The 27,190-nt window shown below is 51.3% G+C and overlaps 2 protein-coding genes across 5 annotated transcripts in view; both read left to right on the top strand.

Moving 5' to 3' along the window:
• FAM3D (FAM3 metabolism regulating signaling molecule D) overlaps positions 1–11,936 on the top strand; it is a 40,455-nt gene extending 28,519 nt beyond the window's left edge. For all 3 annotated transcript variants that reach the window (XM_035275957.3, XM_017965003.4, XM_035275958.3), the window contains exons 8-10: positions 805–889; positions 1,892–2,018; positions 4,218–11,936. In XM_035275957.3, the coding sequence (XP_035131848.1) occupies positions 805–889; positions 1,892–2,018; positions 4,218–4,307 (302 nt within the window). In that variant the 3' untranslated portion in view covers positions 4,308–11,936. The remainder of the gene's footprint in view (positions 1–804; positions 890–1,891; positions 2,019–4,217) is intronic.
• FAM107A (family with sequence similarity 107 member A) overlaps positions 11,348–27,190 on the top strand; it is a 55,943-nt gene continuing 40,100 nt past the window's right edge. For both annotated transcript variants that reach the window (XM_078351341.1, XM_008981916.5), the window contains exon 1: positions 11,348–11,936. Coding sequence is in view for 1 of the 2 variants with exons in the window: in XM_008981916.5 (XP_008980164.1) it covers positions 11,913–11,936 (24 nt within the window). In the remaining variant the exon portion in view is untranslated. The remainder of the gene's footprint in view (positions 11,937–27,190) is intronic.

Genomic DNA, 27,190 nt, shown 5'->3' with positions numbered 1-27,190 from the left:
CCTAGAATAACATCTGCATTATTCATATTTTCCTTTAAATTGTGTCACTGTTTTTCTTACCTAAGTAAATAGATCTTGAAACTGGATCACTGCCTTAAGTGGAAAGACATTATCACTCATTATGCAGGAAAGGTGACCATAAAAATAATCACAATGAAAACAAATTAGCCTCTTCACAGGGAGCTGGGTGCTGATGCCTCCCACAAGTGCTAAACCTAGAGCTGCTGTCTGTTAAATAGAGAGCTTGGCAAGTTAGGGAGGCGTTAAAGACACACGCAGAGCCTTGCTCCTTGACACAGCAGGAGAGCTGTATTAATAGTAGACTCGAGTTCTCTCCCAGGGATCTCAGTTGTTCGAGGCCACATGCTACACCATCTAAAGTCAGCACAGATAATCCGGGCACTGTCCAGTATAGACTGGGGTCTGGAGTATGCAAAGGGCCCAGAGCACCTGAGAGATGATGGCACTTGGTCCCCTGAGGCATAGGCACACAAGGCCCTTCTACCAGTGGTGTTCACCCTCAGCTGCACATCGCAGTCACCTGGGGAAATTTTAAGTTCCAGTGTCCAGAAGCCACCCCAGATCACTTGGGTGAGTCCCCCTCACTCTGCTCACTGTGCCCTCCCCTAGGACAAGGGCTACAGGGGGCTCCACCCGGGATGTTCCTCCTCCTGGCTTCTGAGCCCAGCCCAGTGTCTGCAGGACCCAGCTGGCTCCTGCATCATAGGGCAATAGACAAACATGAGAATGACCAGGGCTCATTTCCCCTAAATCACCAGCACCGCCTTTTCCTTCTTCCCCCAGATGTTAAGCACCTGGTGAAATTCCTTAAAGAAATTCCAGAGGGTGCACTGGTGCTGGTGGCCTCCTATGACGACCCAGGGACCAAGTAAGTGAAAAACTCTACCTGCTGGGCCGTGCAGCGATGTGAGCTGAACACCTCCAAACCCTGCATGTCTTCTGCTCTCTTGCCAGCACCATCTTCTGGCAACTTATCTTGAGGAAATTATCAAACAAGAATGCAAAGAAATGTTCTAGGAGGTTCATCACAGCCTCCATTACCACCGTGAAAAACTGGAAACATGCCCCCTGTCCAGTAATAATGGCTGAATGGCTACAGAAACTATGACATATGGTGACACAGGATGTGATGTATACACAGATGAAGATAGACTCACCAAAAACGATGGTGCAGAAAGTAGTTAAGGATGTGGAAAACACGCTCACCCTCTAGTACTAGTGAGGGGAAAGACACTACATCAAAATAGATACACTGATCAGGTCAAGGGAAGGAGGGGTGAGACAGAATTTCTTAGTTACTTCTTTTTTTTTTTTTTTTTTTTTTTTGAGACGGAGTTTCGCTCTTGCTACCCAGGCTGGAGTGCAATGACACGATCTCGGCTCACCACAATCTCCGCCTCCTGGGTTCAGGCAATTCTCCTGCCTCAGCCTCCCGAGCAGCTGGGATTACAGGCACGCACCACCGTGCCCAGCTAATTTTTTGTAATTTTAGTAGAGACGGGGTTTCACCATGTTGACCAAGATGGTCTCGATCTGTTGACCTCGTGATCCACCCGCCTCAGCCTCCCAAAGTGCTGGGATCTTAGTTACTTCTTTGTGATGCTCCATGTCTTCCAGATGAACATGTATTGTATTTGTAAACAGAGTGGTACTGTTTTAACACGTCTCCAGCCCCATCTGAGGCCCTTTTAGAGAGGGAGTCTTGAACCCCTCTAACCTGTCCTTCCTGAGTGCAGCCACATTCTCTGGGCACCTCCAGGGAAGACACTGAATGGGAAGAAGAGTAGGAACCTCGCCTCATGGGAATCCCACCACCTAATGCCCCCTCAACCCATCCCTGCACCTGATCGTCCTCTCTGGTACTCTGCAGAATGAATGATGAAGCCAGGGAACTCTTCACCAACCTAGGAAGTTCCTACGCAAAACACCTGGGCTTCCGGGACAGCTGGGTCTTCGTAGGAGCCAAAGACCTCAGGGATAAAAGCCCCTTTGAGCAGGTGGGTTCTGGGCCACAACCCGGCCCTGTGAAGGATGGACAAGGAGCTGGGTGGTGGTAGGAAGGACAGTCACCCAGTCACCCACCAAGGGCCTTAAAAGTGGGACTGTCTGGGGAGAGGCCCCTGGTTGTCATTCACTCCAAAGGTCAGTGTGGTCTGATTGGCTAGCCCCTGGCAGGAAGCTGTCTTGGCCATTTTGCAAAAGGTGGGTCATATAAAAATAGCCAGGTATGGCCGGGCGCGGTGGCTCAAGCCTGTAATCCCAGCACTTTGGGAGGCTGAGGCGGCTGGATCGCGAGAGATCGAGACCATCCTGGTCAACATGGTGAAACCCCGCCTCTACTAAAAATACAAAAAAATTAGCTGGGCACGGTGGCGTGTGCCTGTAATCCCAGCTACTCAGGAGGCTGAGGCAGGAGAATTGCCTGAACCCAGGAGGCAGAGGTTGTGGTGAGCCGAGATTGCGCCATTGCACTCCAGCCTGGGTAACAAGAGCGAAACTCCGTCTCAAAAAAAAAATAGCCAGGTATATGGGTAAGTACCAGAAAATGAAAAGGGAAAAGGAGAACAGAGGGATGATGGGTAAGTGAGGCGTGGAGGAACAAGAAGGAAGTGGAGACAGGGAGGCTGTGTGATGGGGAAGGGGAGCTGGGGAAAGGGGCAGGATGCCTATCCCTGTCCCTTCAGCCTCCCTGGCTGGGCATGGAGAATACTAGGAGGGAACTCAGAAGTGGGAGGGGACCGATGCCATCATCAGACAAGAGGCGCCAGAGTGGGCAGGAGCGGGCAACTGTGTGCTGAGCTCCAGGGAGGGCACCACGATGGGGATTTCTAAGCTAGAAAATGTGGGCTTGGTCTGTATGCGCGTGTTTCTAAGAGAATTATTCAGGTAACTAGAAATTACCTGAACGCAGTGAAGAACACAGGAGGTGAGGGGCAGGGTGGGGGGGTCCCGAATGTCCTATGGGGATGCTGGGGCAGAGCCCTAGCAAGAGGCCTGAGGCTGCACAGGCAGGTGGTGGTGTTCTGCCCCGAAGTGTGGACTCCAGACCCAGGGGAACCAGCAAGTCAGAGGAGGTGCAGGAGTGAGGGGAACCCAGCACCACCCGCACCCATCAGCCACCAGCTGGCTGGGACCCAGCACCCCAAAATGAACCAAGCACCCTGATGGGACTAAGCCAATCTGTTCTCTGTGCCCACACCTGGGAAACTGGGTTTTAGATGGGCAGCGTCTAGAATCTCTTTTTTAATTCCCGAGAGTCAGCCACGATGACCCTAACAGCAAATTTTGCCATTTACATTTTTTTCTTCATAAACGAATCCTGAGCATTTTAGACACAATCCTAAGTGATTGTATTCTCTTATATACTTATTACTAGTATGGATATGTTTTGAGACAGGGTCTGGCTCTGTCATGCAGGCTGGAGGGCAGTGGTGCAATCTTGGCTCACTGCAGCCTCGACCTGCTGGGCTCAAGAGATCCTCCTGCCTCAGCCTCCTGAGTAGCTGGGACCACAGGCATGCACCACCACACTCAGCTAATTTTTTTATGTTTGTAGAGACAGACATTCTCTCTATGTTGCCCAGGCTGGCCCTTGAAATCCTGGCCTCAAGTGACCCTCCTTCCTTAGCCTCCCAAAGTGCTGGGATGATAGGTGTGAGCCACTGCACCCCACCCTTTATTATTAGTATTGATTAATATTACATTGTGGTTCTGCCACTTACCGGCCAGTGACTACAGGTGGTGACCCTCTGTGCCTCAGTTTCTCCATCTGGAGAATGGGATGTAAACAATGCACACTCCCTAGGGCCACTGTGCAAATTAAATGCATAAGGCACTGCAGAACAGCTCCTGGCATACAGCAAGCACTCAAGACATGCTAGGAGTCTTCTTTTTATTTTTGCTAGTATTACTGTTATTTGAGGTATCCTAGAGGGACACAGAAAATTTAGGAGGACGGGCTAGATCATTCCAACAACTGGTTACCCTTCATGGTGTGATAGCAGTAACTGGGCTCTGATCCCATCTCAGAGACCTTGAGCAAGTTGCATCCCTGCTCTGAGCCTCAATTTCCCTATCTGTGAAGTGGGTTAATAACATCCCACACCCCCATTTAGGTTTAGAGTTCAGTGCCCATGCGGGTGTGTGTTCTAAAGGGCCTCACTCACCGTCTATATTTCTCTGTCTTCTCTCTCCAGTTCTTAAAGAACAACCCAAACACCAACAAATACGAGGGATGGCCAGAGCTGCTGGAGATGGAGGGCTGCGTGCCCCCAAAGCCATTTTAGGGTGACTGTGGCTCTTCTTGTGCTTGGGGGCCTGAAGAAGCTCCTGCCTGACTTAGGGGTCAGAGCCCAGCAGGCGCCGAGGAGGAGGAGCAGAGGGTGCCCCGTGGAAGGCGCTGTCTGTTGGTCCTTGTGCGCTGTGTCGCGCTTCCCCCCCTCGGAAGCAGAACCCTCCCACAGCACATCCCACCTAGGAGACCAGCCTCAGAGGGTCCTTCCGGAACCAGCTGTCTGTGGAGAGAATAGAGTGCTTTCGTCAGCGACTGCTGACGGCCTGTCTAAGGAAGGACTGACTGCCCACAATTGAGCCCAATTAAATTTTATTTTTGCTGGTTTTCAGTGAACTTTCTGATCACTCAAGTGGCCATGTTTCTCCCTGGGACTGAACTGCTCCAGACTCAGCGTGGGCCACAGGTTTGGACAGGTTGGTGACAACTTCAGGCTCCCCCTTAGGCAGCTGGGAGGGAGCTGTGTTTCTGGGATTTCCCGTGGGCCTGAGAGAATCCTCGGTTCCTGCAGGACATGTGAGATGGACGGGAACAGAGGGAGCCCAGGGATAGGAAACCAGGAGTACTGTCATCACCCGCTGTCTGAAGGAGAGCTGGAGCAAGTCCAGAGCAAGAGAGGGAGAGGGGAGAGGGGGCAGGTCTGAAACCAGCTGGAAGGAGCAGCCGGGCTGTGCTGCGGGCTTCAGGGAAGGCAGCCAGGCCGTCTCCTCCCCAGGAGTGAACCCTGAGGCAAGGACTCAAGGGCAGCCAGTATATTTGGGAGGTGATCATGGAAAACACCAATAGGGAAGTAGAGAAGAGAGATGGAAAGGGAAGGAGGGGAAGGCAGCCAGTGAAGGGTGTGGTTTCAACCCAGCCATCCCAGTGGGAACTGGAGCTGACTCCCACCCTAAGCTCTAGGAATCAGGGAAGAACCCAGCACCTTGGAGATACTCCATCCCAGAGTGAGGGAGCTGGGGTATTTACACACCAACTCCCACCAGTGGTTTGTTGAGGGCTTCTGATGTCAGGGATGATGTGAATTCCTAGGTGCTTCTTGTCTGCCCTGCCTAGGGAAGAATGGCCCTCCGTGGCTTCACAGCCAGCCCCCAGCTAAGAGAGGGCAATGCCAGCTGCTGGCAGGCTGCAGAAGCACATTGAAATGGAAAGGCAAAGGGATATGGTGCCAAGACCTGCCTGAGGTCTCTGAGAAGGGCCCAGTTCCCAGGCTCTAGACTAAGTCTTTAAAGGGAGTCATGGGGGCAGAAAACATTGCTACTCAGCCTCCAAGAGCATGTGCTGGGGACACTGCACCTCCTGGAGAAGAAGCCCTCTGCCCAAGCACAGATGTCCACCAGTGGCCTGGGACATGCAGCTCCCAAGTCCTGGGAGAGCTTCAAATGTGCCAAGATAGCCTGGGGTAGAGAGGATAGTGTGTGGGAATCTTCCACCAGGGGCCACGGCAGCTGGGACATGGGCTACAGTTGCAGTGATACCAAAATTGAGGTCCAGGCCAGGTGTGGTGGCTCACACCTGTAATCCCAGCACTTTGGGAGGCCAAGGCAGGAGGATCACCTGAGGCTAGGAGTTCAAGACCAGCCTGGCCAACATACAAAAATTAGCTGGGCACTCACCTGTAATCCCAGCTACTGGGGAGGCTGAGGCAAAAGAATCATTTGAAACTGGGAGGCAGAGGTTATGGTGAGTCGAGATACATCACTGCACTCCAGCCGGGGCGACAGAGCAAGACTCTATCTCAAAAAAACAAAAAAAATTAAAGGCCCAAAGCCTGGCGAGAGCCATGCTCAGGGTTGGCTGAGGAAGTCAGAAGGGGCCCATCCGGACATCCAGTCAATTCCATCACTCCCTGGCCCTCCCCAGCCCAGCTCACCCTCAGGAATGAAAGGAGACACCTGCAGGCATCCCTGAATAACCACTTCCAACCACCTCAGTAGACTACCTGGAGAAACATGGCCAGAAACCTGCTCTGGGAATGAAGGTGGCAGGAAATTTTCATTGTGACCGTAAACACCTTTGAGATTTTGGAAATTTCACCTTACAACAAGCAAGAGTACCTTTTAACATGTTTAAAGAACAAATAAAGACTTCTAAAGGGAGCTCATGGCCAGGGTCAGGGCTTGTCACTGAGGTAGACAAGCCTACAGGAAGCCAAGAGGCCTCTTGGCAGCGGCCACTATTTTAAGAAGACATGGGGTGGCTGCCTGGTTGAAGAGAAGACACATGGACTTTTCCAGAAACTGCACTGCACAACACTTCAAAGAAGATTGAAAACATGTCAACTGGCTCAGAGAATGCAGGGACGAGTCCCAGATCCCTTTCCCAGATTTTGCTGCTAATGGTCAGTCTGAACTCTTCTTTGGAGCAGTGCCCTTAGGCTACTCATACCTTCTTTGAGCACAAGTGCAAAGAAGACAGGCTGGGAGGCTCTGAACGTGTAACCCACCGCAGGATGCTCCTTAGCTGACGACTGGCGGCTGTGAGAATGTGAAAGGCCAGCTCCTTGTCTTGGGGCATGATGACCATGAGGTGCAGTTTACACTCCGACATTCCCAGAGGGATCAGGCGGGAGCTGGGACTTGGCCTGAAAGTGTCCCTTTTTGCTTGCCTCCTTCCCCTTCCCCATCCTGCACCTCCACTTCCTTACCAGTGTGCCCAGGGGCCAGTTCTTAACAAATCACCTGGGTGACAATCCCTATCCCAAAGTGGGATCCTAGGGGGCCCATTGTAAGAGAGGTGGTGGGCACAGCCAGCTGGATGGGATTGGGCTGGGAGATGAGACCTCCAGGTCTGCAGGAATTGTTGTCATAAAAGGTGTCCGTGTTCAAGGAGAAAGAGCTCAGAGTGGGGGAGCTGCACTTGCCACTGCCACGTGGAGCCCATGGAAGAGGCCACGTGCTGTTCCACACGAGGCGGAGATTAGCAATCATGCCCCCCCTCCCACCTCCCCCTCCTTGACAAGGTGTAGGCCTCAGGGGACACATCCTCAGATGCCCAGAATAAGCCAAAAGAGAAGCTCAAGTAGCCCCACAACCCACTAAGCAGGCTGACTGCATTCTTCAGCCAGCCACACTAGGCGCCCCCAGGGGCGGGTGTTACAAAAGTGGCAAACACCCGTTAGACTCTCAATATCATTTTCAGGACATTGTGGCCATTATAGGGACCCCCAGTTCAGCTCAAGCTGTAGAGAGTTGGGTCTTTATCAGCAGGAAGTCACCTGGGGATCACTCAGCAAGCAGTTATGACTCACCTGCTATGTATCAGGAACCCAATAGGCTTGGGGATACTGCAGTGAAGAAAACCCAGCACCATTCCTGCTGTTTAGCAGGAGATGTAAGTCCAGAGGGGACATGGCTTGGCAAGTGGAAAGACTGCCGGACCCTTGCCCCAGCCTTGGGGGATCCAGGAAGGCATCCTGGAGGAAGCACCACCCATGCTGAGCCTTTGGGAGCATGTAGGAGCTCGATAGGCAAAGAAGGGAGGGAAGAGCATGTCAGGCCAGGGAACATCACGAACAAGATTTGGAAGGGGCAGAGGGTGCATGACAGGGCTGACTGGGAGGTGAGAGCCCGAGGGGCCTTGTGAGCTGGGTAGAGGGCTTGGACTTTGTCCCAAGGGCAGGGGACACACTGGGAGCAAGGTGACAAAATCTACATATTTTGAAAATTCCTTGCTGCTGTGTGAAGGAGTGGAGGAAGGGAGGCCAGTGAGGAGGCTGCTGTATCATCCAGGGAGAGAGAGAGGGTGGTGGCCCGGACCAGGGGCCTCTCCTGGGGATCATCAGAAAGTGAAATGGATAAGTCTTCCGACTCATTTTCTCACTGAGGTCGACAAGCCTTCAGGAATCTCTGCAAGCTAATCGTGGCCTCAGAACTGGAGGCTTGGATTTGCCTCCCCACTCCCTGCCAGTGTGCCTCCCACCCACCCAGGAGTGAGGGTAGGGCTATGAGGGGTGGGGCCACAGGAAGAGCTTTCCAGAAGCTGTAATTCTGGTGCTCGCCAGTAGGTGGCGGCACAAGCTAGAAAGGGAAGGGTGGCAAGGTCTCCCCTCCCACCCACCTCTTGGGAAAGGCTGTTGTGCCTAATGAACTCATTATCCGGGCCTTCCCAATGGATAGTGGACTTATCTTCAGCCTTGCCCATAGTGTAGCAAATGCAGCAACTCACTTCTACAGAGCACTGCAGTTTTCCAGACGTTCTGCTCAGAGGTTTACATGAATTACCTCATTTCATCCTCATAGCCCCCACATTCACGGGATGGGAACCATTGTTATCTTCTTTTACATGGGAGGAAGATGAGGCTCAGAGAGGTCAAGTGACTTGTCCAAAGTCACATAGACAAGGAGTCTCAGAATAAGGGCTGGAATTCCAGTCTGTCTCCAACATTACATGAAACAGATATGTTTGCCCTAAACCTCTCAGGTAGTGTTTCTCCTGTCCTCCTCCTCTTCTCCTCCCCCTCCCCCTTCCTCCCCCTCTTCCCCCTCCTCCCCTCTTCCCCCTCCTCCCCTCCTCCCCTCCTCCACCTGCTCCTAAATGCCTCTGAAGCCTTTTGAAGATTGCACAGAACCTCAGAGTTAGCATTCCCAGCACTTGCCTTCATTGCTTTGGAAGAGGTGCAGAGGAACCGGGTTCAAGGGATTCAGAACTCCTCTTTTTAAAGCCCAAAGCCCCCCTCACATTTTGTAAGCCTTACTTCCTTCTATTAGCTTGTGGGTCAAGAAGGAACAGATGTTTGCTCTCATTGTGCAGATGGAGAAAGAGAGGCTGAGGGATGTCCCCAGCCCACAGTGAGATGGGACAAAGCTGGGTCTAGAACACCTGCTCCTTGGTCCTTCACCACCAGCTGTCACTCCATAAATCAACTGTTCACATATTCCAAGTACTGCCTCTGTGCCGGGCATGGTGCTGGGCCCTGAGCCTCCACCCCATCCCTCCTGCCCATGCCATGAGGCCTGAAGGTTGCATTTTGGGCCATGATCCTGCCAGGGGCCGGGCTTCAGAGCCCAGTCACAGGCTCCATCAGCCAATCAGTCAGGCTTTCACCACAGCACTAAGCCATACTTCAGCAGGACTCCAAGCAGATGGAAAAAAATTAATAAATGTGTAAAATTCATTCTCTCTCCTCCTACCCCACCAAGAGTCAAGCTGGTGGATAATTACGGGATGGCTGCCAAAGGAGTTTGATCTTCCACATTGACTTAGAGCATTCTTACTGCTCCATCTGACAGCCAATTGAGTCATTTCCCTTTATAATTTTGTGGACTTTCTCTTTTCTGCAGGAAATCCAAAAGTGTAATCAGGCCACAATTGGAACAGGGAGAAAAGGAGTGCGGAGCAGCCGAGGAAGGCAGGGGCTGAACCCAAGGGAAGGGGCAGAAGGAAGTAGCCACGTGTTTGCTTGGCTGGAAGGGTCATGGGCACTGGAGGAAATACGGTAACTTCAGTAACAACAGTATTAAGAAGTGCCGTGCAGCGAGCACTTGTGATGAGCCGGGACTGTGCTAAGCACTCGATCAGCTTAGACTACTTCATTTAATCCTCCATCATGTATTCTTCCACTAATATTGCTCTAGACCCAGGGGGGAAACTGAGGAGCAGGACAGACCAGGCCCTGGCCTTTGTGGAACTGCCATTCCAGGCAGAGGAGACAATCGACACAGAAGTCATATCATTTTGTCACTGATGAGTGCTGCGACAAAGTAATAAACAGAGAGCCTGGGAACTACTGTGCAGAAGGTGTCAGAGAAAGCTTCTCTGAGGAGCCTGAGAGATAAAAAGGAGAGAATCATGCAAATATCAAAATATGAAATATGAGGAGCAGAGGGGAAGTTGGGGAGGAAACATCCCACGCAGAAAGAGTAGCAAGTGCAAAGGCCCTGGGAAGGGGAAAGGTGCTGTGACCCAGAAGCTGCCAGGGAGAGGGAGGAGAAGGAACTGAGGTCCTAGCAAGGCCATTTGTCAGACCTTGTGGACCTGGGGGCTTTTGTTCTGTTGGCAAGGCTGGACAGAATGCCTAATTCTTGACCCTCCAGCTACGGTTCCATGAGGCATCTGTGTGTGTGCCAGGCACCGCGCTAGAGGAAAGGAAAGAGTGGCAAGGTTTCCCGACCCGCCCACCTCTGGGGAAAGGGCGTTGTGCTTAGTGAACTGGTTAGCCGGGACTTTCCAGTGGGCAATGGACTTATCATTTGTGTTCTTAACAGCAGCACCTAACTTCGCTGAGGAATTGTTCGCTAGATGCTCTGCTTACCCTCACAGCCCCAGGCAGTGGGGGCAACTGTTACCCACCTTTAGTGAAGCGACAGATTATAAAACAGGGAGTGATGGCCAAACACAGTGGCTCACATTTGTAATCCCAGCACTTTGCGAGGCCAAGGCAGGCAGATCGTGAGGTCAGGAGTTCAAGACCAGCCTGGCCAATATGGTGAAACCTCGTTTCTACTAAAAATACAAAAACCAACTGGGTTTGGTGGCACACACCTGTATTCCCAGCTACTCGGGATGCTGAGGCAGGAGAATCACTTAAACCTGGGAGGCGGAGGTTGCAGTGAGCCGAGATTGTGCCACTACACTCCAGCCTGGGTGACAGAGTGAGACTCCATCTCAAAAACAAACAAACAAACAAACAAACAAACAGGGAGTGACATGCTCTGATTTATGCTTACACAAAATGATAGCTTCAGCTGCACACACACACCTTACTTCATTTAGCCATGTGCAGTGGGAGTGCTTATCACATACGCTCGTGCGCGCGCACACACACACACACACACACCCCGTGCCCCCAAGGCCACACAGCTGTCAGGGGCAGAGCCACAGTTCAAGCCTAAGGTTTTTTCAGGCTTAACCTCTGCTACAAGCTGGCATCACAGAGAAGGAAGGGGCTGGCAAATGAGGAGGAGGGTGATTGCCGGGGGCACTTTGAGAACTTGGCCCCAGGCCTGGAATCCAGCCTTCAGCTATTTTCTTGGCCTGAGCCCAGACCAGCTGACCTCCAGCCCTCCCAGGCAGCCTGCTGCCCAGGCGTCTGCTCTCAGAGTTCCTGCTGTGGGAGAGCCCCAGACCCCAAGAGTCTTCAAAGGTCTATTATTAATGGGGCTGTCCAGCCGAGGCTGACATCCCCACGCAGCCGTCCCAGAGCTCTGCACCTCAGCCAGCCCTCGGCCTTCCCTGTCTGGCCCTGTCTGCTGAGCAGTGCCTAGCAAGGGCCAGCCAGAGGTCACCCGCCGCACCTGAGCTACCGGTGTGTGATGAGAGGACTGCCTCGCGTCTTCCCCCCTTTCCCAGCTGCCTTAGTTTCCCTTCCTGAGAGACGCAGCGTTCTGGGAGGTGAGGAGCTGCAGGGACCCAAGAAAGGCATGGGAGCCGCCTGGGGACACTGGCCCCTCTGTCAGGATCAATCGCCCTAAGCCTGTCTGAGGCGCTCTGGGCTTAGGAGCAGCTGTGAAAGCCGCCTTTGTGCCGGGGAGAATGAGCCACAAGAGGACAGGGGGCCCTGGCCCCGGGAGCCCCTCAGGTCCTGGCTCCTGAGATCCACGCCAGCAGGAAGGACCCCAGCCTGGTCCCTGCAGCCCACCCAGGCCTGGTGCCACCTCGTGCCATGGGAGCAGCCCAGGGGAAGAAGGTAGGAGCCCCCAAGCGTCCTGTTGGGGCCCCGGACACGGGAAGGGAAACTGAACCCAGCAAGTGGGAGCCCTGACCCACCTACCCGGGAGCTTCAGCTGGCACTGCCCACCAATCTTCTTCCTGGCACTCACAGCCAAGATGTGCAGCTAGAAAACTGGTGGGGGCTCAGGGCAAAACCAGCATCCTAATCTCTCCATCTCTAGGACAGACTTGGGGACAGCCGAACCTCTCTGGCTCCCTGGTATTAGCCACACACATCTCTACTTCCCTGAGTAAAAGCTCCCAGGGTACCCCTTCCCCACACCCCAGGAGAGTGTCTGATGCAGGTGGATACAGGGGAAAGATCTTAAAATTATTATGATTATGATTATGAGTTGGCTAACCAGCTGTTACCAGTTGTAGGGCAATGGGCAAGTTATTTAAGCTTTCTGTACCTCATTTCCTCACCTGTAAAATAGGGCCAATAATAATCACTACCTTGGAAAATCGTTGTGAAAATTATATGAATGAAAGCGTTTAGAACGCTGCCTGGCACTGTGTAGAGGCTCTGCTCCTTTGTTAGTAGAATTCTATTCATGCTATTATCCCTCACCTCCTATGCCTGAGCTCTCAGCTGGGGGTTTGTAGACAGCACTGCCTGAGCAGTGTTTCTGGAAATGCACCCCTTGGACCCCTGCATCAGCATTGTGGGGCGGGGAGGAGCAGGGAGCTTGGAAAACAGTCGCTTTCTCGGGGCCCGTCAGACCTCCTGGATCAGTGGGGGCAAAGAGGGGAGGGGCCTGCATGTACTCACCAGCTCTGGGGATTGTGGGATTGTGGCACAGGAGCTCACTGCTCTCCACCCACAGCCCAGTACTGCCACCCCGGGGCGTGGTCAGGCTGCGAAGTCCCAGCTCCACCACCCACCTACTGTGGCGAGGACCTGAACCCCTCTGGACCTCAGCTTCTTGTCTGTAAAATGGGGCTGGTACCTGCTTTGTGGGAGGTTCAGTAAGGTGTTGCTTGTGAATGCTTAGTGCAGTGCGCTACCTGACACCCAGAGGGTCCCCAATAAACAGGGGACTCTGACCTTCAGACAACCAGGGATGACCTATTCCATCAACGCTGAGACACTCAGGGAAGAAGTCATTTCCTAGCCAGGGTCATGCAGCTAGTGGGGGAAAGAGCAGGGTGGTGGTGGTGTTAATTTGGAAAGGGGAGCTTTATTTCTCATAAAGATTACAGCCTGCAGGGTGGCCATTCCAACAGGCCGGGAAACATGGCCTCTGGCCAGAAGCCAGAGACTGATACTTTGAGGAAGAGGCAAAGGGAATTGAAATGTATGCTGAGCACCGTGGCCAAATATACATATTCAATAAGCTGTGGGGGAGTCATGTGTATTTATGAAAGGAGAAACATGTGCATGCACAGCTGAGCTTCATGCCTCTTATGGGCCCCGTGTACAAAAAAGTGTTGGCCTTAGTGTGATCGGAGGGTGGAATTTTCAGCCCTCTGACATCAAAGGGGAAGCAGGGGGCATGAAAACCCTCACTGTGCATCCTCTGCAGACTGGCTAGAACCGCTCCATGACTGGTGGTCTCTTATCAAGAAAGAATGCTGGTGGGTTTTTGTGTCAAAACCGTAAAAGGGTGGAGCAGTTGGTTGAAATCAGCATGGAGTCTTTTGAAAAGGCCGGCTTCTGTTTAGCTCTTAGGGAAGAAAGTCTAGTGGAGGTTATCAAGGAACAGGGCACCACAGGGTGCATGCAACCTCCCATCCTGCCATGGCCAGAAACTCACTTTTCAAGATTTCTCTGGGGTCCCCTTGGTCAAGAGGGGGTCCGTTCAGTCACTTGCGGGGGTTAAAGTTTTATTTTTCTTTCTCATTTTTCTTGGGAAGGATTTTGACCCCACTCTGCTTGATGCCAAACAAGCCAGCCCATCCCACCCTTCCTGGTCCATAGCCCTGTCCACGGCATCTTGATCAACCCCCACCTCAACCTCCCATAGGAGGCTGTTGACCGGGCACCTGCTGCCCTGTGCCAGGGTCTGTGTGAAGCTGGAGCCAAGGATGAGGAGACACAGTCCCTGACCTTGAGCCCATCCCTGTCAATCGCAGAGACTGACAGGCAAGCAAGTAGGAGTATGTGTGACAGTTGAAGCAGAGGGGACCGGGCACATGACCCCTGGGCCAAGAGTCAAAACACAACGTTGTTGTGTCTATTCCTCTTAGACAAGGTCTGGACTTTGCTTTTAGGTGAAGTCACTTTTGTTCCCTGAGGAGTGTCAGGGGCATGGTCTTTGCCTAGAATTCTAAGCCCACACTGGCAGAGGATGGAAGGGATCATGTAGTTGGTTGAGGCCAACCAGAGCCCACCCTTAGAGTCGGAGATCCATCTCCCAATGGCATGGCTGCTGCTCAATGGAAAGGAAGGTGGGTGCTGGACATTTCATCATAATGGCCCCCATGGAGGAGAGACGGTGTTCTCTCCAGCTGTGGGGTGGGCAGAGAGAATGGAAGAACACTGAAAGGGTCGAGGGTGTGACAGAGAGACCACTGGGCCAGGAGTCAAAAGGCAGACATTGCTGCTTCTGTTCTTCTTAGGCAGGGCCCCACCTTTCCTTGGACTCAGCATTTTTTTAAATCTGCCACTATCAAGGGTACCAAGCGGGGTACCCTGGCCACTGTCAGGGTTTTTGCAATAAGGTATTTTAACACATAGAAGCAATGCCTCTAACACTGTTTGGAACATTCCAGAAGCTTCAACAATTGACCGGTTGGGCATGCATATCAATGCATGAGAGATGAGTGCAAGTCAGATGTCTGGATGGGAGACACATTTTAAGCCAGCATTACCCAGCAAGGCCACAGGTCCTGGGGCAGCAATGGGTTCAAGAAAAGCACCCTCCATGGGTCTCAGACACCAGCCAGTTCACAGAGACCAATAGAGTGTGGGCGTGCCATCCTCCACGCCAATCAGCAGCGGCCAGTGCCCTCCCCAGGAGAGAGGACACAACCACGAGCTTTCAGAGGCTGCCCCTGCACAAGTCCAGCACCCCAGGCTGCGATCATAATGCCAGCCTTACAGGGGCTACTTAAAAAAAATGTTCCCGAGCACAACTCACATACACCGCTGCTTCTGCAGCAATTCACTCATTCAATCTTCAAGCAGCTCTTGGACGTGGAGAGTTTCATTACTCAGAAATCCAGAGGCATGGAGAGGTTAAGCAAGAGGTTCAAGGTCACCCACCTAGTAAGGGTGGAGTTAACATTTGACCCAGGCCTCCCTAAGAGGCTGGCCACTCAAACAGCAAACCCCACTGCCGGCGCTTCTGAAGGTGGAAACACAGCTGTGCCCACATCCCACCTGGAGCCGCTGTCGGGGCATCTCACTTAACCACTCTGAGCCTCAGTTTCCTCAGCTGTCAAACGGCATGACGATTTGCCTTCCTCAGTAGGCTGGGGTGAGGTGCCGGGTGCCCAGTGCATGTGCAGGGAACAGCACGTGGTCCTGTTGCTGCTGCTCTAGAGGCTGCAGGTGGAGCTTCCTCAGGGCAGGAGGCAGCAGCACAGCCCCCTGGAGGCTTCGACACTTGGCTTTGTTCTCTAAAACATTTCTCCAAACCCAGCACCATCCAGGATTTTCGTGGCCCTGAAGGAGTCCTGTCCCGTGACCCTGTTGTTTACCAAGACACTCATCGCTTTGCATTTGTCTTCATTAAAAGACAGTTGCCTTGACTGAAGCAAAAGGGGGAAAAAATAGAAGCGCTATCGCTAACGTTGATGAATGGCCTGAAAGGGCGTGTTCATTGTGACGGAGCCCAGAGGCACACATCTGGCTGTGTCCTGCTGACTCCCTGAGCAATTTTCCCCTCTGATGATGGATGGTCCTGCCTGGTGCTCAGGGCCACCCAGCCCAGCAGAGGATTCCAGCTCGATGGGCCCAGCTCAGTGATGCATGAGGGCCTCATCAGGAAGCCCTCACGGCCTGTGTCGGCCCATCACCCTCACTCTGCCCACCGCCTCAGATGGCTTCTCTGAGAGCAATGGAGCCTTGAACCTCACTCCTGGGTGCTGTGGGGACTCCACAACTGGGTTCCCAAAGGACTCCTGGACCCACAGTGGGAGGCTGGAGAACAAGATGAGAAATGTGTCAGGAGCTCGTGAGGGTGAGGAAAAAGTACCCCCCAATCAAAGGCAGAGCCCTCTTCCTGCCCAGCAGCCTCCCCATTGGGCCCTGGTCTTCAGAATCATTCCAGCCTCTCCACCTTCACTGACTCCATCTGCCTGCCCAGAACCCCTCCCGGCCTCTATCCACTGCCAGCACTTCCCTGAGATCCCCCTGCATTCCCCCTGCATTCCCCCTGCATTCCCCGCTGCGTTCTGGCCCCAGGACTTGCCCCACCTACTCTTTTGAGTCTGTGACCACAATGTGAATTGAATTCCAATTGCTCTGACACATATCCATCCCAAGGTGTGAGGGAAGATGATGAAAAGGAAGAGGAGGGATGTCAATTATCAAGCTCTGACCCTGCCAGCAGCCACTATGCTAAATGCTTTTTTTGCGGGGAGGGGTACAGAGTCTTGCTCTGTCACCCAAGCTAGAATGCAGTGGCACAGTCTCAGCCCACTACACCTCCGCCTCCCGGATTCAAGCGATTCTCCTGCTTCAGCCTCACAAGTAGCTGGGATTACAGGTGCGCATCACCACACCCGGCTAATTTTATTGTATTTTTAGTAGAGGTGAGGTTTCGTCACATTGGCCAGGCTAGTCTCAAACTCCTGCCTTCAAGTGATCTACCCACCTCAGCCTCCCGAAGTGCTGGGATTATAGGTGTGATTCCCTGTGCCCAGACCACGCTTTTTCATGCTGTCCCTCCAGCATGTCCACAGCCCAGCAAAGTAGAGGCTGCTGTACCCACTTCACGGATGGGTACCACTCAAAATTGCTCTGCCCTTCCTGCCAAGTCCAGTCATTACCTGCCTGGGCCTCAGTGCAATTCCCACGACCTCTGCCCCACCTGACACTGAGCTAGGCATATAATCCTCACAAATGCCCCATGAAAGGGCCAACACTCTCATGCCCATTTTATAGGTCAAGACACTGAGGCTCAGAGGTCACAAGTAAGGAAGTGGCAGGGCCAGTGGTTGCACTAAGCTGTGCCTAGCCAGGCAGCACTCTCTTGGGCAGGCCAGGCATATTGCATCCTGAGCTCCAGTTCCCCCCACCACCCTGCAAACCCCATTATGCAAATGAAGAAACTGAGACACAAGCTTCAGAGTCGAGGTTGTTTGGAAAGTATCCAGACTCAGGGAGAAGAGGCCTGGGGCCAGGTGGAGGCTCTGGCGCTCTCTGGGTGATGTTTAAGCTTTGCTTTCCAGCTCTGTAAAATGGGGATAAAAACAGCACCCACTTTAGTATCACCAGTGTCAGAACTAAATGATCAAGTTCTTGACATGCCTTGATGCATTCTTCTCCTGGGGTCTCAGTGTCCCCATCTGGGAATGGTGAGGTTTGGATTAAATGATTCCCAGTGCCCTCCCCAAACATGGTAAAAATGACAAACTCCAATTTTCTTTTGAGGAGGGGTGGGTGCCTTTCTGGACCTTTTAGCTGAAGAGATGAAGTTGAGCCCAGGAGTTTAAGACCAGCCTGGGCAACATAGTGAGACCCCATCTTTACAAAAAAGGAAAAATTAATTAGATGGGTGTGGTGACACACCTGTAGTCCCAGCCACTCAGGAGGCTGAAGCAGTAGGATTGCTTGAGCCCAGGAGGTTGAGGCTACAGTGAGCTATGACAGCACCACCACACTCCATCCTGGGCGACAGAATAAGATCTTGTCTCAAAGAAAAAAAAAAAATTCACAACTACATTTCTGCCTCAGACTCTCTGATCAAAGAGAACATTCTTTTTCTCTCTCTTCTTTCTTTTGCTCATTATTCAAAATAGAGTTGAAAGAAAAAGAAAGAGAAAGAGACACAGAGACAAAGACACAAGAGGCAAGGCACAAAGAGAAAGTCCGCCAGAAACAGAACTGAAGAAACTCCAAACCTGTTGCCCTGACTTTGTCCCCTGCCCCGACACCAAGATGGCCGCTTTCCCCCATCCTCCAGGCCTCAGGGCCAAATCTCATTTTCCAGATAGTAGAGAGAAGGAAATCATTTTAATTCTTTGCAAATGCACTATTAGTCCACCTCCTCCTAGTTGTCTTCCTCGTTTACAAATAAGAAATAAAATATTCGCCTCAGAGGCCCTGAATGAGGGACCCTGGGCAAGATGGCCTCCCTCTCTGGGCTCCACGTCAAAGCCGGGAAGGTAGCTGTATTGCTCACTGGTTTAGGAGTAAAGTGAAGCAGGGGAGAAGAGCGGGCAGCAACAGTCATTCTTCAGAGGGCCAACTTGACCCCAGATGTAGAGCCAGGGCCTCAGGTGAGCAGCATCGCCAGCTTCTCTGAGCAGCCTGGCATGGGTAGCTTTCTCCATTTCACAGCCTCGAAGGGCTCAGACAAGATTGCACTGTGCAAAAGCAGGCTGGTTCTCAGATTCCTCCAGGTCCACCAACAGCCAAGGCAGTGCAGAAACCTCGCACAGCACAGCCAACCTGGGCCTACACCCTTCAGCCTCACTTGGTCCCTCCCATCTGTAAAATGGGCACTTTCTGATCATAAACATAAGAATGCCTTCTAATAATGAACTTCCATGGAATCCCCACCACAAACCAGCCACAAAGGTATCGGTGTCCCCATTTCACCAAAGCAGACACCCGACTCAAAGAGGTTGAGTTCAAGTTCACAGAGCCAACAAGTGTCAGAGCTGGGACTTGAACCCTAATATGTCTGGCTCCACAGCCCACGTTCTCATCAACTTGTTTTTCAAGCATCAGGATTGAAGCTGTTCATCTCAAGCCAGAATACATCTTCACCTTTTGCAAGGCAGAGTTAATAACAGGCAGTGGCTCCAGTACCCCAGGAGTAGCACCAAAGAGAGGCCTAAAGTTCAGGAGAATTTAATTTCGATCTTGAAAGGCTTTGGAGGTGGGGCAGGAGGGGCCAAATCAAAAGCCGGCTTTCTTGCAGGCAGAAACCCAAAAACGCAGCTCCCTCCCTGGGCCCCAGGGATCGGCTTTCAGAACACTGTGTCTCCCAAACTGACATGAACAAGGGGCTTTGTGTAAGTGAGAGATCAGATCTCAGGGCCTGCGGTGGAGAGAAAGGGCGAGGAGCTAGAACTTTCTTTTTCATCTAAAATCTAAGATGACAGAGGCTGCCCTGGGGAAGCTGGAAGAGCCTGGCTTGACCCAGGTGACATCCCGCTTCTCAGGAAGCTCAGGCGGGGGCCTGAGGGTCCCATGGGGATATTGTCACATCCAGAATGTGCAGGAACTCAGAACTCAGCCAGAAACGAGGTCGTGTCTGCCCTTTTGAGGGACCACCCGAAGATTTGTCTCTACCCACCTGAGCTCTGGGAACAGCTTGGGGTCATTCTGGGGTGTATGCTGTGGCACACGTTGAGGAAGAGGCTGCCATTGAGACTTGAAGGCCCTGAACCAGCCAGTGTCTGTGAAGGTCCCATGATGTCTCTGCAATCACGAGCAGGCCCTGTGAAGTGACACCTGTTTCCTGGGGTGGCCAGAACAAATGTTCAGAAACTGGATAGCAGAAAACAACAGGTTACTCTCGCATAGTTCTGGAGGTTAGCAGCTGAAATCAGGGTGTCGGCGGGGTGTGCTCCTCAGAAGGCGCTAGGGGCATCGGTTCCATGCCCTTCTCTTAGCCTTTGGTGTTGCCTGCAATCCACGGTGTTCTGCCCCATCATCACGTGGTGTGTGTGCGCGCGCGCGCGTGTGTGTGTGTGTGTGTGTGTGTTCTCTTCTTATAAGGACACCAGTCAGATTCAATCAAGTTAAGATGAGGTCTTTAGGTCTATCCTACATCTGCTTTCCAAATCTACATTTGGAAATAAAATCACATTCACAGGTAGGGGCTAGGACTTCAACATTCCTTGTGGGAGACACAATTCAGCCCATAACAGTGACGCCTGGCCCCCTGGACCTGTGGACTTGGTGAACCCTCTTCTCGGGCACCTGAAGTTCTACATTCCTTTGGCTGAGACCCACCCATCCTCTGCCAGCTGCTCTCCTGGGGCCTCAAGTCCAATGTAGCTCCTGTCCAGCTGCAGCAGGTTCCCATACGGCAGAGCCAGGATGAGCTACTTAATTCTGAATCTGATCCTCTCTTCTCCCGGGCAAAAACCTTCAAGAGCAGTTACAAGAAAATCCACAGGCCCAGCTCATCGTGCTCTGGGATCCCTACTCCAGACACCCTGGGCTCCACAGGTGTCTCTGACAGGCCCATCTCTTCCCCAGCTCAGAGCCTTCATCTCCACTGTTCCCTCCACCTGTGTACCTTTACCCAGGTCTCCTCACAACTGACTTCTTCTGGCTTCAGCTCAGAGGCAGGTCTTCTCTGTCTCTGTCACCCAGGCTGGAGTGCAGTGGTGTGATCCTGGCTCATTGCAACCTCTGCCTTCAGGCCTCAAGTGATCCTCCTACCTCAGCCTCCTGAGTAGCTGGAATTACAGGCACATATTACCATACCCAGCTAATTTTTGCATTTTTTGTAAACACAGTCTCTCACCATGCCGCACAAGCTGGTCTCCAACTTCTGGGCTCAAGTAATCCATATACCTCAGCATCCCAAAGTGCTGGGATTACAGGTGTGAGCCACTGTGCCCGGCCTTCTCTGTCTTCCCTCCAGCTGAAATCCCCCACGTTGTCCCAAGTCTGAAGTTGCTTCACAGGGCTTGCCACCATCTGAAATTACCTTCTTTGGTTATTTCATTAACTGTTTTAAATCTAGCTTTCCCCCATCAGCAAGTTGGCTCTGTAAGCACACAAGAAAATCTTTAGATTCAAATGACAATGAAAATACCATATATTGAAACTTGGAGGAAGCAGCTAAAATGGTACTTAAGGAGAAGGTTATAGATTCAAATGCACATCAAAAGTAAGACTGAGATTTGCTGAGCTAAATGTCAACGTTACAAAGTTGGTGACGGAATAACAGAACCAATCTAAAGAATGTAAAAGTAATGACGAACTGAAATAAGCATCGAAGAAGAAAAATATATAACATTGAAGATGGTCAAAAGTTGGTTCCTCTAAAAAGATAATAGAGTATGATGTAGCTGACTTTCAGAAACATCTAGAAAATATTGTTGAATAAAATTGGCTTGGGCCAGACGTGGTACCTCACGCCTATATTCCCAGCACTTTGGAAGGGCAAGGTGGGCGGATCACTTGAAGTCAGGAGTTCAAAACTAGCCTAGCCAACATAGTGACACCCCATCTCTACTAAAAATACAAAAATCAGCCAGATGTGGTAGTGTGTGCCTGTAATTCCCGCTACTCAGGAAGCTAGGTGGGAGCATCACTTGAACCCAGGAGGTGGAGGTCGCAGTGAGCCGAGATAGCACCACTGCACTCCACCAGCCTGGGGAACAGAGTGAGCCAAAAATAGCTAAAGAAATTGAATTGGCCGGGTGCAGTGTCTCATACCTGTAATGTCAGCACTTTGGGAGGCTGAGGTGGGTGGATCATTTGAGGCCTGGAGTTCAAGACCAGCCTGGCCAACATGGCAAAACCCCATCTCTACTAAAAATATAAAAATGCACTGGGCACGGTGGCAAGCACCTGTAATCCCAGCTACTCAGGAGGCTGAGGCCGGAGAATCACTTCAACCCAGGAGGAAGAGTTTGCAGTGAGCCAAGATCATACCACTACACTCCAGCCTGAGCAACAAGAGCAAAACTCCATCTCAAAAAAAAAAGAGAGAGAGAGAGAAGTTGAATCATTGGTGAGTTCTATTAAACTTTAGAGAAATTCATCAGTTTAGTTTTAGACAAAGCCTTCTAACAATAGAAAATGAGGAAACACTTCGCACTTTGTTTTATAATAATAAAATAACTGATATCAAAATTAAACAAGGACAATAAAAGAAAAGTAAATTACAGATCAATTCACTCATGACATCGATTTAAAACAAAACAAAAACCAAAACCCTAAGCAGGACTCCAAAATCCCACAGCCAGGACCTGGCAGCACAGAAATTCTTTTTAGCCACATCCCACTGACACCTCCTTTCAGCCCTGAAATGGCCACGGGCTCTCTTTCCTTTGGAACCAGAGCCAGGCCAGAGTCAGCGGAAAGTTTCAGTGGCAGATTTTCCAGGGATCTCCCATTCAGGCTCAGCCAGAGGAACACTAGAGAGAGATTGACTTCCCCTGGTGACTGATGCTGGTCCGGTCCAGCCCACTGGCACTTCCCAGGCTCCAGGGAGTTGTGGCACCTGAAGAAGCCAGAGACAGAAGGCTGTCTGAAGTAGGTGTAACATATAGACCGTGGGCAGGCCAGAAGGGCTGGACTTCCCACCTTCTACCTCCTGCCCAGCAGTCTCCACCATCCCAAGGCAAAGACTCGGCAGCTGCGGGCAGCTGAGCACTTGGGAGGATGGAGCCTCCCCAAGACTCACCTCTCGAAGGGAGATATAGCCCTAGAGTATCCAATCCTAGGGAGGGGAATATCAGGAAGGCTTCCTGGAGGAGGTGCCATCTATGCAGAGTCCCGAAGGAAAGAGCCAGGCAAAGAGGAGTGCAACAGTGTTCCAGGCAGAAAGAGCTGCTTGTACAAAGGCCAGAGGATAAAGGCCCTGCTGGCACTCAGAGCACTGAGAGCAACTTGGTAAGGCCAAACCTGCAGGCAGGAGCTGGGCAGGCCAGGATGAGAGGTGAGTACTGTAAGAGAGGACACAGGGGCAGAGGTTGATGGAGTCTGGGGAACCAGGCCAAGGAGCTAGGCATGGGAGGGCTGAGGTCAGCTCACTGGAGTCACCTCTAGCACAGTATGAGAAGCCTGAGCAGTGAAGTCAGACAACCCACAATTTGACTCTTGCTCCCCTTCTCACTAGCTCTGTAACCTTGTCCACCTCCTTGACCTCCCTTAGCCTCAGCTTCCTCATCTATTAAATGGGTCAGTAATCGAATCTTCTGAGCACAGTCCTTGACACATAGTGTGAGCTCAACAAATGGCTGCTTTTTTGTTGGCGTTATCCAACAAAACAGGCAGCTGCTCCCTTGGGCTGGACTTCAGGGCAGAGTCGTGGCTGGTGATGTGGAACTGCCGACCACCAGCAGGACGCGTCCTTCCAGAGAGGCAGTAACTGAAGCCCCAGTGGAGGAGGTAATGGGGAAGACAGCAGTAGAAACCGTTCCCTGCACGCCCTCAGTTCCCACATCGCAGGAGTGCAGAGTCAACTAGAGTTGCTTCCTAGGAGGGAGGAGACCCACATGGCTGCTGGTACAATAAAAATAAACGTGACTCCGAACTGTGCATAAAGAAGACCGATAACAGGCAGGAGCGAGGGATGATAGGTGATTTGATTTTTTCCTCTTTATTTTCCAATACTTTCCACAATACTTTGCTTTTTTTGTTTTAAAAAGTGAATGTAGCTTCTGTCATTTTTCAAACTTTCCTTATTTCTTCATTTCTCAAATAATACATTCTTATTGTAGAAAAATGAGAAATATAACCACTGTGACACTGTGGCTTGAATCTGTGCAGATTTTCACCCATCTACCTGGTTACCTGGGTCCTTCTTCTTCTTTTTTTTTTTTTTTTTTTTTTTTGAGACAGGGTCTGTCTCTGTCACCAGGGCTGGAGTGCAGTGGTATGATCACGGCTCACTTCAGCCTCAACCTCCCTGGCTCAAGCGATCCTCCCACCTCAGCCTCCCAAGTAGGTGGGACTATAGGTGTGTGCCACCAGGCCCTGCTACTTTTGTATCTTCTGTAGAGATGAGTTCTCATGATGTTGCCCAGGCTTGTCTTCAACTCCTGGGCTCAAGTGACCTGCCCCCCTCGGCCCCCCAAAGTGCTGGGATTACAGGTCTGGGTCACTGTGCCCAGCCCAAGACATTTTTCATGGTTGCATAGCATTCCACCAATACGAACATGCCACAGTTTTTTTGACCAATCCCTGATTTTTGGATATTTAAGTTGTTTTCATTCCTTCACATCTTAGTAACTATATTTGGTGCAAATCCTTTACTCTTTCTTTGGGACAGATTTTTACTTTTAGGTTCATGGGTGACTTTCTATGAAGTTGGATGCAAAATTCTGTGTGTATGTCAGGATGTGTAGACTTTCCAAAGAGAGAGAGAACATGGCTTTGTCAAATCCTTAAGGAAGCTGGTTTTCCAGAGTTAAAAACCTGCTGCAAAAAAAAAAAAAAAAAAAAAAACCTGCAGTGTGTGACTTGCTCCTCCCTGTCTTCATTCTCACACAGAGCAGTTCGGCAACAAACAATTTCATTTCAAAAAATAGTATTTTAGCATTTAGTTAGTAATTACTATGTGCAGAGCTCTATCCAAATACTTTACGTGCACTGTTCTACAACAACCCCATGAAATTGGCACTATTGTTCTCCCCATTTTACAGAAGAGAAAAGACTCAGAGAAGTCAGGTGCCTTGTGAAGGCCACATAGCAGGTCAATGGGGAACCCAGGAATCGGACTCAGGCAGCCGTCTCAGGGCTCACTCTCTGAACCACCCACTTGCCCAGTCATCACTGCCCAGTGCAGTGGATGGGGTTCCCAGAACCCAGGAAGCTATCCCTGAAGCACCATTTCCCCAGCTTCTCTCAATCAACTTGTCAAGGCTCTCTGGGCTGAGTTTCCATCAGGGACCTGCCCATAAACAGATGCTGCAGAAAATCAACAGTACCTGCCTGATTGGAAGAGCCATCCAGGTTGGGCAAGCATCATACTGGCTGGGCTGATAGTGCTGATGCCACACCAGCGACACCCTCACTTGCCCATAATGACACTCTCTCTGGGAATACAGGGCCAGTTTTCAAGATTCTGCTGATCTTAGACTGGGAGTGGGGAGTGAAGGGGATGGAGTTGGTGCTGGAGGCCCCTGGGCAGGGCCTCCTTGCACATTCGGGCTTGTATTAGTTCACTCTCATGCTGCTAGGAAGAAATACCCAAGGCTTGGCAATTTATAAAGAAAAAAATGTAATTGACTCACAGTTCCACAAGGCTGGGGAAGCCTCAGAAAATTTACAATCATGGCAGAAGGCGAAGGGAAAGAAGCACTTTCTTCACAGGGCGACAGGAAGCAGAAGTGCCTATCGAAGGGAGAAAAGTCCCTTATAAAACCATCAGATCTCATGCGAACTCACTCACCATCATGAAAACAGCATAGGGGTAACCGCCCCCATGATCCAATCACCTCCCATGGGGTCTCCTCCCACGTGGATTATGGGAACTACAATTCAAGACGAGATTTGGGTGGGGACACAGCCAAATCACTTGAGGGCTTATGTCTGCAGCAGCCCAGACCAAAGGCGACATTACCTGGCCTGAAACAGCCAACTCCAAATGCCAGAAGAGCAGCCAGAGTTTCCTTGAGGTTAACCAGCCACTGCTCCACCTAGCCACTCAGCAGGCAGAGGGTGGCCCTTGGAAATCTGAGAATTCCTCTGGGAATATCAGTGATAAAGCTTCTAACAGATTGATTTATTGAGCACTTGCTATGTATCACCTGTGCAAGCAGCTTAAGTTATCTCATTTCCTCAGCAACACTTTCATGATCCCCATTTCTCAGATGGGAAACTAAGGCATGGAGAAGTTCAGGGAGTGACAGAGCTAGGAAGTGTCAGAGTGGAGATCTACACCAAGCAGCTGAACCCCGAGCCCACAGCCTTCTCCCTCTACCCCTCAGCAAATCCAGGATACTCAGGGTCAAGTTCCAAATTTGCACTCTACCACAGACAGTGAGCTCCCCAGGGGCAGGGCCTTCATCTCTGCAGGGCCTTCCTCATCCCTGCCGGCTGAGCCTCATGGATGGGCATAAGGGGACCTGCATGAGACAAACCTGGGATGCCACTTGCCTTGGGAGAGTTACTTACCATCTCTCAGCCTCAGTTTTCTCATCTATGAAAGGGGACTAGCCATCCCCATTTAGTCTGGTGGTTGCACGCGGGTAATGAGATGACTCAGCATAATGCCTGGCCTGTGGTGCTGTATCTGGTAGGCGGAAGTGGTTGTCATTGGTGCTGTTGTCATTTCTATCCTGCACTTGATTCAGCTGCTGTCTCCTCAGATTCATTACAAATCAGTCTCCAGAAGGGAATGGCCTCACGCAGCCTATCTGCCACTAGCAGTGATCATGATGTGCTGGCAACCTTGTCAGTAACGTGCATTTCCTGCACACTGTATGTCAAGCACCATTCTAAGCACATTACATATTAACCAGCCAAGAAATACCCCAGGAGAGAACAGCTGCCTCCCGCTCTGACCCTCTAGGGAGGAGACAGGAGTCAAGAAGGCATGCCCCGGCCAACCCATGTATACAAGACCCGCTGTAGGAAGGGGTCACAGATGGCCTCATGGGGGGATTTGGGGCCCCAACTTTGGTCCCATATTCATGTCAGGAACCCAAAAAATGACTTACCCTCCTTCTCAAACCCCTAGGTGGCTCTGAGGCCTTGTTGAAATCATTGCCAGAGGGCTTGAAAAACAGAAAGAGGCTTTGGGAGATGTTGGGGAAACCTGACTCCATGCCACCCGAGGGCCCAGGGCAGTATTCACCGGGTGTGTTGACTGACTAACTTTGCTTACTGTAAGTGATGGCTCTGTTTTCAGAGCACAGCAGCTCAGCACTAGGCTGTACCCGCCATCTTTTCATATAGATATAAGAAGAAGACTGGAAAAGTGAATCTCAAACACTAACGCTGATTATCTTGATTGAGGAAGGGCAATGGGATGAGGAGGGGAGATGTCACAGTCAAGTTTATATTTTTTTCCACTTTCTACATTGTCTACAAAAAGCAAGTATCAGTTTTATGGTCAGGAGAAAACAAACCTTTCTGTAAGTTTATGACTTGCCTCATTTTACAGGAAAGAAATGAAGGCCCAGACAGGTTATGCCATTTGCCCACAACCACACAGCCGGAAGAGGGTGACTGGGATGGACCTATGCCTGCAGTCTCTTCACCTGCACCTGCTGAGAACCCTGGCCCTTAGTACTGGGGCCATTTCCAGCTCCTGAACCATGAGGACTCATTGTCCCTTTTCCCATGACCAGGCTTTAAAAATGCTCCCACCCCAGTCCTGCCACCTCCCCCAACTCCTGAGAGAGTCCCTTCTGAGAGCCATGCGCCCCTGCAGATCTCAGAAAAGTGACCAGGGGAAAGAGATGCATGCAAAGCCC

Source organism: Callithrix jacchus, chromosome 15 (assembly GCF_049354715.1).
Source record: "Callithrix jacchus isolate 240 chromosome 15, calJac240_pri, whole genome shotgun sequence".
NCBI classification, from domain to species: domain Eukaryota; kingdom Metazoa; phylum Chordata; class Mammalia; order Primates; family Cebidae; genus Callithrix; species Callithrix jacchus.
This window is presented reverse-complemented; position numbering and strand designations above follow the sequence as displayed.